Source organism: Camelus dromedarius, chromosome 6, assembly GCF_036321535.1.
Source record: "Camelus dromedarius isolate mCamDro1 chromosome 6, mCamDro1.pat, whole genome shotgun sequence".
Taxonomy (NCBI): domain Eukaryota; kingdom Metazoa; phylum Chordata; class Mammalia; order Artiodactyla; family Camelidae; genus Camelus; species Camelus dromedarius.
In genome coordinates, this window is record NC_087441.1 from 25,279,972 (window position 1) to 25,293,954 (window position 13,983).

The 13,983-nt window shown below is 34.1% G+C and overlaps 1 protein-coding gene across 6 annotated transcripts in view; it reads left to right on the plus strand.

Annotated features, from left to right (window-relative positions):
* The window catches only part of AHI1 (Abelson helper integration site 1), a 176,164-nt gene that overhangs the window by 57,465 nt on the left and 104,716 nt on the right, over positions 1–13,983 (plus strand). For all 6 annotated transcript variants that reach the window (XR_004138351.2, XM_031456381.2, XM_031456383.2 and 3 more), the window contains 2 exons: positions 5,978–6,171; positions 9,937–9,963. Coding sequence is in view for 5 of the 6 variants with exons in the window: in XM_031456381.2 (XP_031312241.2) it covers positions 5,978–6,171; positions 9,937–9,963 (221 nt within the window). In the remaining variant the exon portion in view is untranslated. The remainder of the gene's footprint in view (positions 1–5,977; positions 6,172–9,936; positions 9,964–13,983) is intronic.

Here is a 13,983-nt window from a genome sequence, read left to right on the forward strand (position 1 = left end):
AAATATCTATTCTAATATTCCACACATGATGTATACCTCTGATTGAAAGCTGTGTCATTCAGGGATTTAGGACATATGGAAAATGGCTTAATGGCTTGAGCACAAACTAGAGCCCTGAATTCCTCATCCAGGCATTTTCTTATGCTTGTATTGGTGCTTTTTAAAGTGCCCCAGGAAGAAAGGATGGTACTGTGCAAAATAGACAACAGTGTGGTGGGAAAGACTGAAGTAGGAGTTAGAGCGTTGGGATTCTAGACAAAATGCCATCACTTTCTTTTTGACCCTGCTTAAAAAAAATTTAGCATTTCTACATCTGTTTTTTTCCCCTGAAAAATTGAAAAATACTTGTTCTATTTTATTGTAATGTTTTTATCAAAGGACAAAGTGAAACTATAAAGCAAGGCATGGAGCAGAGATATGTGAGCCAGGCTGCAGTAGGGAATCCTAGCCATTTTCTGTAGCAGTGTATATGTTGTACACTTTCAGTTGAATAGCATGATGTGTGATAATTGACTGATGATGGGAGAGGAAATCAACAAAAGTACAATCCAGGTACTTCAGGGGAGTTTATTACATTTTGATGTTCAACTAGTAGATGTGCTGAATGATGGAAGATGCTCTCCCATTTGGTTGTCTATGAGATGTGAATCTTTTACACTTTCTTGTGTAGCTTTTTGAGCAGTTTTATTAGTGGCACTTGTACCTTCTCCTTGATATAATTTATGTGTCAGGGAAATACAAGATTATTAACAGGCCCTGAAATATACCTAGGCTACTAGAATTGAAGTATTACTCAGTAGAACATCTTCAGTCCATTGACATAATTTCTTAAGACTAGCTGAAGCAGGAACAAGTCAGGCCAGATAAAATAAAATTAAAATATATATATATAAACTTTTGAACATTCTTGTCTTAATCAATTCAGACTGCTATAAAAAAAATTCCAGAGACTAGATGGATTATAAACAACAGAAATTTATTTTTTATTTTCTCACAGTTCTGAAGGGTGGGAAGTCCAAGATCAAGGCACCAGCAGGTTCTGTGTCCAATGAGAGCCGACTTTCTGGTTCATAGACAGCACCTTTTGGCTGTAACCTCACATGATGGAAGGGGCAGGGGAGCTCTCTGGGGCCTCTTTTAAAAGGATACTAATCCCGTTCATGAGAGCTCTCATGATGCAAACACCTCCCAAGGGCCCCACCTCCTCCTACCATCACCTTGAGGGTTGGGATTTCAACATAGGAATTTTAGGGGAACACAACATTCAGACCACAGAAATTCTCTTCATGTAGCAGATACAAGAGGAAGAGGAGGGTGCTGTGTGACTGCTGGAGGTGGGGAAACTAGAAAAGTAGACCTGCCAGCTCGCACTAATCATATTATAATTAGAAATAGAAATACTTATAAGTAAATTAGGTATCCAATAAGATGGCTGTACACAGTAACAGGGCTCTTTGTAATAACACATCTTGACCGAAGGAAATATTACTGAAATATAGTGTAAGAGGAAGAACATGCTGTTTTTAGATGTACTTTATTATAAAGTCAATAACATAAGTACATGTTTTAATAATAACAAGCCTTGTATTCTCTTCAAATGCAAAGGGCACAGGATTAAAGTATCTTATTTCCTCCATTCTTCCTCCTATAAAGATAAAAATCTCCTGAGAAAACCACATTATTTTTTTATAATTGTTTAAGTCCAGAACATACACAAAAGCAGTGAACTTACTATATAAATCAAAAAAGAGTGTCAACTATGAAAATATTTAAAAAAATTTTTTTTAATTCTGTAAAATATGGAATCCCAAATTACAGCTGGTTGTAGGTAAACTTAGAAGAATTTGGATGGATATAGCAGTCCTTTAAGCAAATGTAGTTGTCACCCATGTCCCCAGCCCCTTGTCCGTTCCTCTGCTCTACCCCTTAGCACATAGCAGTAGTTTCTTGTTGACCTCCAGGAATTCAAACCCAAGAGGACGCCAGTGTCTTTGTGTTCCCAGAGCCTGCTCTAGTGCACTCCTCAAAGAGTCATGGAAGGATAGGGATGAGACTGTTAAAATTGTAAGTTAGATTAGAGCGAAGTTTTAACCATACAGAGTTAAATTAGCACAAAGCAGAGAAAATGACTAAGTGAAGAAACACAGTATTTTAATTGCAACATCATACTCTAACCATGACCTGTATAAAAATGTTTTAGAAACCTTTGAAATGTTAAAAGCATAGAGCTTGAAGGAATTTCAGAAATCATCTATTATAACCTATTTTACAGCAAAGTAATCTTATACAAATGGATGTCTGTATTTGTAAAGGGTGGGGGAGGGGAAAGAATGCAAGAACTTGTAAGCAGCTTGTGTTTGTAGCATCTGAGAAACTAGGTCTTTGTGAATATTTCTGCAGTTTTTTTTATGGCTGTCTTCACAAGCTAGAGGTGCTAAAGATAAAGTAGGGTGTTAATTTGACTCCTTGAAATCCAGTCAGATGGTTATTGTATAGAAGATTCCCTTTAGACAACAGAAGCAAGTATTCACAATTGTTAGAGGTTTATTTTTGTTATCTACATCCATATAGGCCATTTTAATCATTTCTGAAAGGCATCTTAGTGCCTGGAAAAATAAAGAAACGTACATATTTAGGCAACGTCTTCTGTTATTTTCTACTAGTTGAATTCCTTTTTTAAAAAAGGAAAAGTATACATGCTTAGCATAACATAATACTTAGAAAATACAGTTTGGCAAGAAGAATAAGATAAACCAAAATCCCACTATCCCATGTAACTGTTGCCTGTATCACCATACATGCTGTGTGTGTGCTCACTCACTCAGAACTTGAAGTGACATCGTGGTTGGCTAATATGTATCTGGCAAGTACAAAAATAGGGGTAGTCAGAAAATTCCATTAAGTAGTTAAACCCAGTTTTACTTTCCATTCACACTAGCAAAAAACAATTAAGTGTTCAAAAGACAATTTTGAAAAGCAAATAAGGCAAAGTTCATGGAACACAATTTTTATTTGTTGATTCATTCATCGTTGACTTATCTACTAATGTTAAACTTCTAGTCCATTGAGCACTTTTCTTTTATAGCCTCAGAGTTTCTGTTTTTAGACAATCTTTTATTTGAGGTAAATAAATGTTCTGAGTGTTATGAAAAGTTCAAACTATATACTGAAAAATAGTAACCAGACCCACAAAATCTAAGTATAGAACAGCTACACTTCCATCTGAGAACAGTAATTGGTGCTGAGGAATGCGCATCACTGCAAAGGGGGGATTGTAGGCATGTCTTCTCCCTCGATTGTGTCCTCTGGGTCTTACTACCATCAAAGTCTGCGGGGAAAGAGCACCAGTTACATTGAGCTATCCTTCATTTAGAGCGCGTGAATGAAGTAGTACACGAATACAAAGATCAAAGACCTAACATTTTTTATAGGTGCTATCTCATATTCATGCTTTGTGAAACCAAAGTTGATAACTAAAAAAATAGTGATCATCCTTTTGCATATTCATTATATTGCTTTAAAAACTTTTTCCTTCTGATTAATAATACATTATGAGCAATTTTCCATCATGATAATTATACATCTGTATGATTTTAGTGGCTGAATTCCCTTTTATTAAATGGATACACCATAATTTATTTAAACAACTATTGCACAATTCCACTGTTACATGTTTCTCAATATTTTAAACAATACTTCATTACACACCCGGCCACTCTCACTTAGCTTGTTCCTTGGGCAGAAAATGCCTTGAAGTACAGTAGGTTAGTTCAACAGACAATAAAGGAAGCATCACTTTCTAATTTGCCTTTCCCCCCTCATTTCTTCTTTAATTATTAGTAGTTTGAATATATAGTTCTTCTTTAGTGAATTTTCTCTTATTAGACTATTGTCATTTGCCCATTTTTCTATTGGATTATTGATTTTTAATTGATTCTATGATTTATTAACCCCTTCTATCACTTCCTTTTTGTGAACAGTTTTATTGAAGTATAATAGACATACAATAAACTGCATATATTTTTTAAGCGTATACTCTGGTAAGTCTACACTTACTTATATACTTATGAGTCTGTCACTTCATTCAAGATAAGGAACATATCAACATGTTCATTATCCCCCAAAGTTACTGTGTGTGCCTTAGTAGTCTCTCTCTGCCTCTCTCTCCAGCCCGGAAAACACTATGAGTTTGCATTTTCTAGGATTGTATGTAAGTGAAACAGTATATACCTTGTACTCTTTTTTGTTTGGCTTCTTTCACTCATAATTACTTTGTAGTTGATCTGTGTTTTAGAGTTTATCAATAGTTCCTTTTTATTTCTGGGTGTTTTATTGTATCAGTGTATCACAGTTTGTTTTTCCATTCACTTGTTGATGGGCACTTAGGTTTTATCCAGTTTTTAGCTATTACAAATAAAGATGCTATGAATATTCGTCTAAAAGTTTTTGTATAAACATATGCTTTTATTTCTCTTAAATAAATTCGTAGAACTAGAAGGGCTGGATCCCATTACGGACATACATTTAACGTGTTAGGAAGCTGCCAAACTGTTCTCTAAAGTGATTGTGCTGTTTAACCTACCCACCGGTAGTGTATGTTTCAGTATCTCTGTATCCTTGCTAAATTTGAAATGGTCAGTCTTCTTAATTTTAGCCATTATGATAGGTATGCAGTGCTATTTCATTGTGGTTTTAATTTGCTTATGCTAAATGACTAATGATGTTGAGACCTTTTCACGTGCTTATTTACCATCCATATATCTTCTTTCGTGAAGCGTCTATTCAGATCCTTTGCCCATGTTTAAAATTAGCTTGTTTTCTGATTACTGATTTTTGAGTTAGTTTTTCTATATACAAGTGATGCTGTATCAGATATATGATTTGCAAGTATTTTTTCCAGTCTTTAGCTTTTCTTCTAATTGTCTTAAAAGTATGGAAGAACAGGTGTTTGAAAATTTTATAAAGTCCAAAATTGTCCATTTATTCCTTCATGGAGTTTAAAATTATATAATTATTTAATCAAGGAAATACTATTTTTAGTGATTACCTTTTATTTTTTCTCCTTTGCATATACAAGCAGGCATTTAAAATTTTTCAAATGCATTTATTTTAAGTGATCAAATGAGATAATATATGTGAAAGCAACTTAAAAAATCACAAAGTACAGTACAGGTTCTGTTGTCTTCATCATCATCATCATCATCATCATCATCATCATCATCATCAAAAATATTCCCCCTTGGAGTCATGTCTTCCACTCTGGGGAATTAAATCAAAGAAAGAATTCTTTTAAAAAATAAGTTAAACTATAAAAGTACTTATTCATACATGATCTATAATGCACAAAAACAGAAAACATTATAAATATTTAGTAATAGGAGAATGTATAAATAAACTGGCACTTCCATAGATGAGATATTGTAAAGCATTTATAAATCATAATTACATAGTTGTAGAAGTATGAAAAATTTGCATTTGAATTGAAAAACTGTAAAATTGTGTTTACACTGTGATATCTTACATATAATGTACATATGTATAAAGATTAAGAGGGGTAAGAAATATAAAAATGGTTGTTTTATGGGGATTGGTTTGTGAATAATTATTGTTTTTGCATTTTCTTTAATTCTATTATGCCTTTGATTTTTTAATACTGTATTTTCTGTATGTGTCTCTTTAAAGTTAGAGTCCCATCCCAATTTGTTCTGTTTATCAGATCAAGATACTGCATGGCCTTCAAGGCTCAATTATACTGCCCGACATGAAGTAGTCTGTGAAATTATTACATTTCCTTCTTAATGTTTATAGTATTTAGTACTTTCATATTTTGTCATTCATGTTGTATTATTATTACCCAGAATTTAAAATGTATTATGCACTTTCTGATCATTCATTTAATGCCACAGTTTCATTGCTTAATTATTGCATTATGCTTTTACTATGATGCTTTGAACTAATTATGAACTCATTTTTCCAGTTGCCCAGCAGGAGGCTGAAATGTTCAAACGCTACAATGGAACATTTCCGTTACCCGGAATACACCAGAGTCAGGATGCTTTATGCACCTGCCCTAAACTGCCTCAAGGCTCTTTTCAGATTGATGACTATATCCCCACTGATAATTCTTCAGTGAAGATGCAACAAGTGAAACAGAGACTCGATTCTGTCACAGTATGTTTGATTATTTTATGTGGTTAAGAAATTGGAAATTTTAAAACCATTTTGATCCTATTTTACATTGCCATTTCAATAAATTTTAATCAAACAAAACAGCTACTTAGAACTAGACCTTCTTATACTTTTATAGTTCCTTTTTGGTACTTGTTCTAAAATCACTAACTGCAGTAAACAGACTGAACTTAGTTAAGATAATCTGTCATGCTTTCCTGATTTGGTATCTCTGTAAAGACTAGCCCAAGACCTGTTTCTCTGTTTAAAAATATATATGTGTATATCTGCATGTTATATACCTGCAGATATACACACACAACAAATACCAACCTGGGGAAATATTGACATAAAATATGTAAAAGGATCAGCCTTCTTAATATTCAGGAACTAAATAATAAAGAAAATGGTGAGACTTCAACAAAGAAGTGGATAAAAGAAATAAACATGTACTTCCAAAAAAAGAGTAGGTACGAGTGTTTCATAAGCATAGTTTAAAGTTCTGTCTCACTCCTAAGAGAGGTGCCCAGAAACCAGGCGTTGTCCATAAAACTGGAAAACAGATAATGTAAATGAGGATGAGGATGCTTGGTTAAAAGTTGTGTGCTGTTCTGTTAGTGTATTACTACACAGTCTTTCTCCAAATGTATTGAGAAGCTTGACTGTCCTTAAAAATACTTAATGCTCTCTGACCATAATAGTTCTTCTAGTTAAAATTAGCCTGAGCTCCTTGAAGACCAGGACTTTGCAGGCTTGATCCTTGTGTTGTCATCTTTTGGCACAGTGCCTGGCACTTAATAAATACCCCTCTCCCTCCTCCTTTGATAGGAATCTTGACCAGTTTTAAACCAAACATAGGAGGAACTACATTGAGACATCTTTAGTTCTGACTGTGTTTGGTTCCTCTCTCCTTTTCTTTCTTTAGAATGTTAGAGAGTTTGAGGTATACCAGGGTGCAGATCACACTCAGACAGTGGGGTTAGGTTTAGTTGGAATTGGGAGAAATTTTTTTTATATTTCTCAGTATAAATTTTAGAATGTGTGAGTACAAATGAATAAATATTTCAATGTTGTAATTATTTATATTTTAACATTTTAAAATAATTGAATAATGCATGGTATTCCAAATTTTAAAGTGTGAATAGGTAAATGGAGTTTTAAAAATTAGAGAAAAATATTTCTTCACTGGGAAAAAAAGAAATGGCCCTTATCAGAAACCTTGCATGGCAAAATGACTTCATTTACAGACTTAAAGGCAACTCACAGATAGATATATAAAAACAAGTTTCCTACAGTCTGTTAGTCTTTTACACTATAAAATGTAACATCCTGGAATCACCTTAGTCTTGTAGCTTTTCTCCTGTGTCATCTTGTATAGCTGTCATCCTCAAATAAATAAAAGTAGATGTAAAGGAAAAATAAAACCAGAAAAATATTTTTTAAGATAGGAAATCAAAGGCAAGGGGAAAATAAATTGATTATTATGAGAGAAAAACTTATTTCTCTTAGAATCATAGATTTATTTAGCTTTTACTAAATCTTTTCTTTTAAAAATTATTTAGTGAGTATGTTTGCTTTGGGATTGAGATAGATTGAAACTGCCTTTGGAAATGAAAGCTTTGTCTATTTGCTGTGGTTTTTGAAAAACCATGTATTTCCCGTGTTGAGAGGATTCTCTGAACTTTTTTTTCAAATGTTATCTGCAGTGCCTTTTCTTTCAGAATGTATTTAGTATGTATGGAAATAAAACCAAAATGTCTTTTTTATTCCCAGAGAGCTCCATTCTTTTTATATTTTGCAAATTTTTAGGTTGAGTTGATTCCCACCTTTTATCACAGTTCCTTTTCTCTTGTTTCTGGAATTGTGTTTTGGTAGACCCCAAATTCCTTTGTCTGTTACATTTGTTAGCCTGTAAAAGGCTGTGTCACTGGTCTTCTATGTAGAAGTCTATTGGAGAAGACAATATGACTCCTGTATCATAGAAGACTGTATTACTGGAAATAGTTCTTTCTTTATTACCATAGTAAGAATGTTTTTCTAGTGAAATGTAGTTCGAGTTTAGGACATGATTTGTGTGTGTGTGTGAATTACATAATAAATTCAGCTCTGCAGGTATTTAATAGGTGTTTACCCATTCGTGAGTAAAGGACACCAAAAATAGAGAATTTTCTGTTCTTGGTAGCTTTATCATTTACTCATAATAAAACTCATTCAGCTGTTTCGCATTTAACAGAGTTGACTGTGTACTACTGCTGCAGCAGCACCTAAAGGGTATTCTGCAGCCCAAATGAGACCTCACAGGTGGTAGACAGTGTCTTGAGAGCATCGATACAGCTCATTCTAGGTTTTCAGATCCAGAAATTTGGTCTTTTCGGTGCATCCAGAGCTACTCAGAATCTGGGGTACCCACTTAAAGTAAGCAGTTCCACAAAAAGTTGGTTTATAAACTTAAAAACATCTTATAATAAAAGATACCACTCTCTAGCTGCTTTAGCACTCAAGACCATTCCCTCTCTTTAAAATTAACCTGAAGTCTAGGTCAGTGACGACAGAGTTGCTTGTCAAGCAGAGTCATAGGAATAGGGATTGAATGGGATTTATGCCAATTTTGAAAAACAAAGATTGATTAGTTTTCTCTACCCCACAGGCGGTTTCACCTTATGATGATTGGTGATCAGTAACATGTGTTTAATTATGAGTAATAACTGACATACTGAATTCCTGGTACTATGCTAAGTATTTTACATGTTCATTGCATTAAATCCTCAAAACCATCCTATAGTTGTGGTTGCCAGTATTATCCGCATTTTACAGAAGATGAAGTTGAGGCTTAGAGAGATCAAGCGATATTGCCAAGGTGACACAGATGGAAACATTGGAGCTGAGATTCAGTCCAGGCAGTCAGAATCCCATGCCTACTGTTCTACTGTTTCCTTTTAGTGATTGAAACTACTAATATCCTTTAGACTTAAGTGTCTGTCCCTTAGAAATTTCTGGGTTTAAAAAAAAAAACTGATGTCCTGTCTTTCAGTTCTCTTTTTTTCTGAACTCCACATTGTTACTATTTTTCTCTAGTTCTGTGCTAGGCTGATGATCCATGCTGGTTAACCTTAGACTTGAACATTTTTTATGTCTCCTTAGCAGCAAATTTTCAAATTGTCTATTTTATGTTGGCTTTTACTAACTTCCTTTTCAAAAGTGACCTTTTCTTGGCCTTGTACCATAAGTTGTAAGCTGTTTCTTGCTGTAGCTCCTCCAGTCATATATTTTACTCTTCAGTAGTCTTTATTATTACGTTTCCTCTGAAATAAATTATTAATATGGGAATTATATGTATGGGTATTGTCATTTATGGAGATAATTATATACTGTTGTTCAAAGTGTGTCTTTTCGAGGCATTAGTGTTCCAGGACAGAAGTTTAGTATTTCTGCTAAGTTTATTGAGGAGACAAGTTTTTCTTGAGGCAGATACATGTGGGCCCTCCAGAATCTTGTTTGTCAGTGCCTTTTTTTTTTTTTTTTTTTGGAGGTTAGATTTACCAAGGTCATATCATCAAGTCTCTTTAATTTACATTCTTTCCAGCTCTTTGGAAACAATGCAGAGTGACACCTGCAGGGTGATAGATTAAAAAAAAACAAACAAAAACTCTCCCAAATGTTGACTTTGGTTATTAAAAAATTAATATCTGAATGTATTTAAAAGAGTTGATATTATATTAATATGAAGGTATGAGCATTTCTTTACTTATTTTATTGTATTTCTTTTAGGAGGTGATACGAGCCTGTGCTGCAAAGGTAAGTATTTTTTATTACCAGGAAGATAACTTTCATTTTCATTGTCATACACCAAATAATTAAAACGTACCACTCATAGTTTTTAATAGAACTTTCGCAGAAGTTCATCTTATACGTATTTTCTGTATTTGAGTTTGAATTTATCAAGGAATCATAATACTGGAACTTGAGAATTTAGCAATCAGCTTAATATTTTTGAAGATTCAAGAATATTTAAGTGATTGGGATATACTTTCAGCAAAGAGCCAGCAAGGTCATTTCCGTCTCTGAGAAAAAGATTCTGTGATACTTTATAGGTAAGAGACACCAATACAGTTCCAGGAATGCCAAGTAAAGTGTGTAAGCCTTGAAATGAATGCAAGCTGCCCATAAATAGCAATGATATGTTGTGCTAATAATGTTCTCGATCATTTATACCATGTTTCATATTTCTTTTCCCTTTTAACTACATAACAATTTTGAGGAGACAGATTAGATACTATTGTTACTCCAATTTTAGAAAGGAGGGAACTGAGGCTTAGAGAGGTTAAGTGATTTGCCCAAGACCCCAAAGTTGATCTAAAAATGGAGGTATACAGAAAGGCTCTTAATTATTAAACAATTTTAACTAATTTGTATCTGAGATGCTTTTAGCACAGCATTCTTCCTTTTACAAGAAAGACTATTTTATGTACCATCTTTAACTCAGTTGTCAAGAAAATAAGTTTTATTTAAAAGAGTTAAAATGACACCACATGTTCATCCTTCCATCTTTTCTTCTGTTTATTCCCAAAGTTCAGTTGAATAATGAGACATCCATTCGTTTATCAAATTTGATTGTATGTCAAAACAGTAAAAGAGTGAGATTTCCAGAAGGCAAAGAATTAGAATGGTATTAGTATGTTCAAAGACTACTTTATATAATGTCAGTGCAGTAGAAATGCTGTTTTTATTCAGTAGACACCTCCTACCATGTGCAGGTGCTAGGGCTACAGCAATAAATAGGCTATTGTCTCCTTCCACATAGGGGAAATTTGTCAGAAAACACTGGGCTTATCCCATCACTGAGCTGTTCAGTATCAGTCAGGACCCATCACTTTTATATACCTAATTATCACAAGTCAACAGGATATAGAATATAGACAAGGGGAAGGAAGATGGGGAAAAAAAGAGAACAAACTATATTCTGACTTGGCTGCAGATGTTCAGGAAGCTTGTTCCTGATAGCAATGATTGGTGTAATGATTGTAGCTCCATGATTACTAAATCTTCTTAAGCATGTATAACATATAAAACTGGAGTCAAAAAAATTTATTCTCTTGACTAGCAGTTTAGAGCTATTTCTCTTTATTTTAACAAATGTATGCCCTTCTTTTGTAATGCTGTCTGAATGTGCAAAGAGTAAAGTGTTTTGCACATATTTGGCAAGACTTTCTAGAGAACATCCTCCACTAATCTGGAAATTCCTGGAGGGGGGAAGGTCATGTCATTCATCTTTGTATTCCTAGTACTTAACAAAAGTAGAATAAATAGTCATTGAAAATATGATAACGTATTTGGAAATTAATCGAGATCTGAAAAGGTTTACCTTCCTCATGTCTTTAGTTATTCTTTATATAACAGTTTTATTGAGATATAAGACACACATCATAATATTCACCCTTTTAAAGTGTGCATTTCATTGGTTTTTATCATATACATAGAGTTGTGCAACCACCACTATCTGATTTTAGAACTTTTTCATTCCCTCTGAAAAGAACCCCATATCTCTTAGCAATCAGTCTCCACTTTTGGGTACAAGTGCACATGCACACGCACACACACACACATACACATACACATATATCACACCCTCCAGTTCTTGGCTACCACTAATATACTTTCTGTCTCTAAAGATTTGCATATTCTGGACATTTTATATAAATGGAATCATAAAATATGTGGTCATTTGTAACCATCTTCTTTTGCTTAGAATAATGTTTTCATGCATCCTCCATTTGTAGCATGTATGGGTGCTGCTTTTTATTGTCAAATAAGATTCCATTGTATAGGTATATTACATTTTGTTTACCTGTTCATTAGTTTATAGACATTTGTTTATACTTTGTGACTATTAATAATACTACTGTGAATATGTATGTATAGGTTTTTGTTTGGCCATATGTTCTTATTTCTCTGGGGTGTATATCTAGGAGTGGAATTGTTGTGTCGTATGGTAACTCTTTGTTTAACATTTTGGAAAACTACCAAACTCTTTTCCAAAGTAGCTGCACTGTTTTAGAATCCTACCAGCAGTGGTTCCAGTTCCTCCTCATCCTTGCCAACACTTACTATTTTCTGTCCTTTTCATTGTAGCCATCCTAGTGGGTGGAAAGTGGCATCTCATTGTGATTTTGATTTGCATTTTCCTAATGACTAATGATGTTGAGTATTTTTGGAATGCCATTGTATATCTTCTTTGGAAATGTGTCTTCAATTCCTTTGCCATTCTTCAAAAAATTTTTTAATTTTTTTATTATTCACTTTTAAGAGTTTTTTTTAATATATTCTGGATAGAAGTCTTTTATCAGATCATATGATTTGCAAATGTTTTAGCCCATTTTATAGGATATCTTTTCACTTTCTTGATGATATCCTTTAAAACAAAAATGTTTTAATTTTTATAAAGTTTAGTTAGTCTTTTTTTTGTCACTTGTGCTTTTAATGTCCTATATAAGAGATCATTGCCTAACCCGATATACTAGAGATTTACTTTCTGTATTCTAGGATTTTTGTATTTTTAACTCTTATATTTAGGTCTGTGATTATTTTGAGTTAATTTTTTTAGTATGATGTAGTATACTAAATCATACTAAATTTAGTATGATTTAGTATAATGTAGAGGTCTAAGTTTATTCCATTGGCATCTGGCTACCTAGTTGTCCCAGCACCATTTGTTGAAAAGACTATTCTTTCCCCATTGAATGGTCTTGGCACCACTGTCAAAAGACTTTAATCTTAAGAGCAGAGTATATTTATGTTGTTTCTCATCTGTTACATACAGGATAATAAATTTTACCAGGTACTTAACGTTTCTCCTTCCCTAAACCCCAGCCAGAGTTTTGTATTGTTGAAGATTCACTTTTTTTCCCCAGTAACATTCTTTAAACAAGTATTTAAGTGTTTACCAAATGTGTGTGTGTGTGTGTGTGTGTGTTTGCGTGCACACATGCAAGATTCAACATTGATTAAGAACATCTTACTGTAGGTGACAAACAATTAAAAAGGAAATAAATAAGATAATTGCAGCAATAAGTGATGTGAATAAAACAAAACAGGCCCATGGGACAAAGAATGACTGGGAGGGAAGGCTGTTTTCTCAGAGGATGATCGTGGAAGGCCTGTCTGAGAGAAACACTTGACGAGGAGCTAGTCCTGTCCTGCAAATGTCCTTATCTAGAAATCAAACTGGCGTGCTGGAGAAACAGAAAGAGGACTATTGAGCTTAAGTGGGATAGTGAGCAGGCAAGGAGGAACGGTTTCATGACACGGTTGGAGAGAGGATCAGGAGGTCACGCACGCCTTTTAAAGGGCCTTGTAGGCATGGTGATGTAGGGGAGGAAAAACTACCTTCTACTCTTCTAGGTTCTATGGCTGGTCTAAGGATTAAATTGGCATAGACAGAGTAACAGGAGAAAAAAAGACAATTTTAATTACAGACGTATGTGAGCCCCACAAAGTTTTGAGATTCTAAAGGCTACTAGGGAACTGACCCTAGGAAAGGGACGGAGGAACTGGTTGCCTATTATGCAGGCAAGTCTCTCAGGTGAACAAGTTATTCCTGATAACCGCTCTCTTTCTGGTAGACACCCTTTCTAATGTGTATTTCCCTTATGAAAGGGTAACTTCCACTCTGTTTAGAGAACTTCTGTGTCTGCAGTTTCTCAAAGTAATCCTTATGCCAAAAATAATCACATATTTTGGGGTGGCATATTCTGCTGTCCTTCAATAATGAGTGTAGGATATTGCTTGAATTAGAGAAACAAGTGATTGAGATGCTAA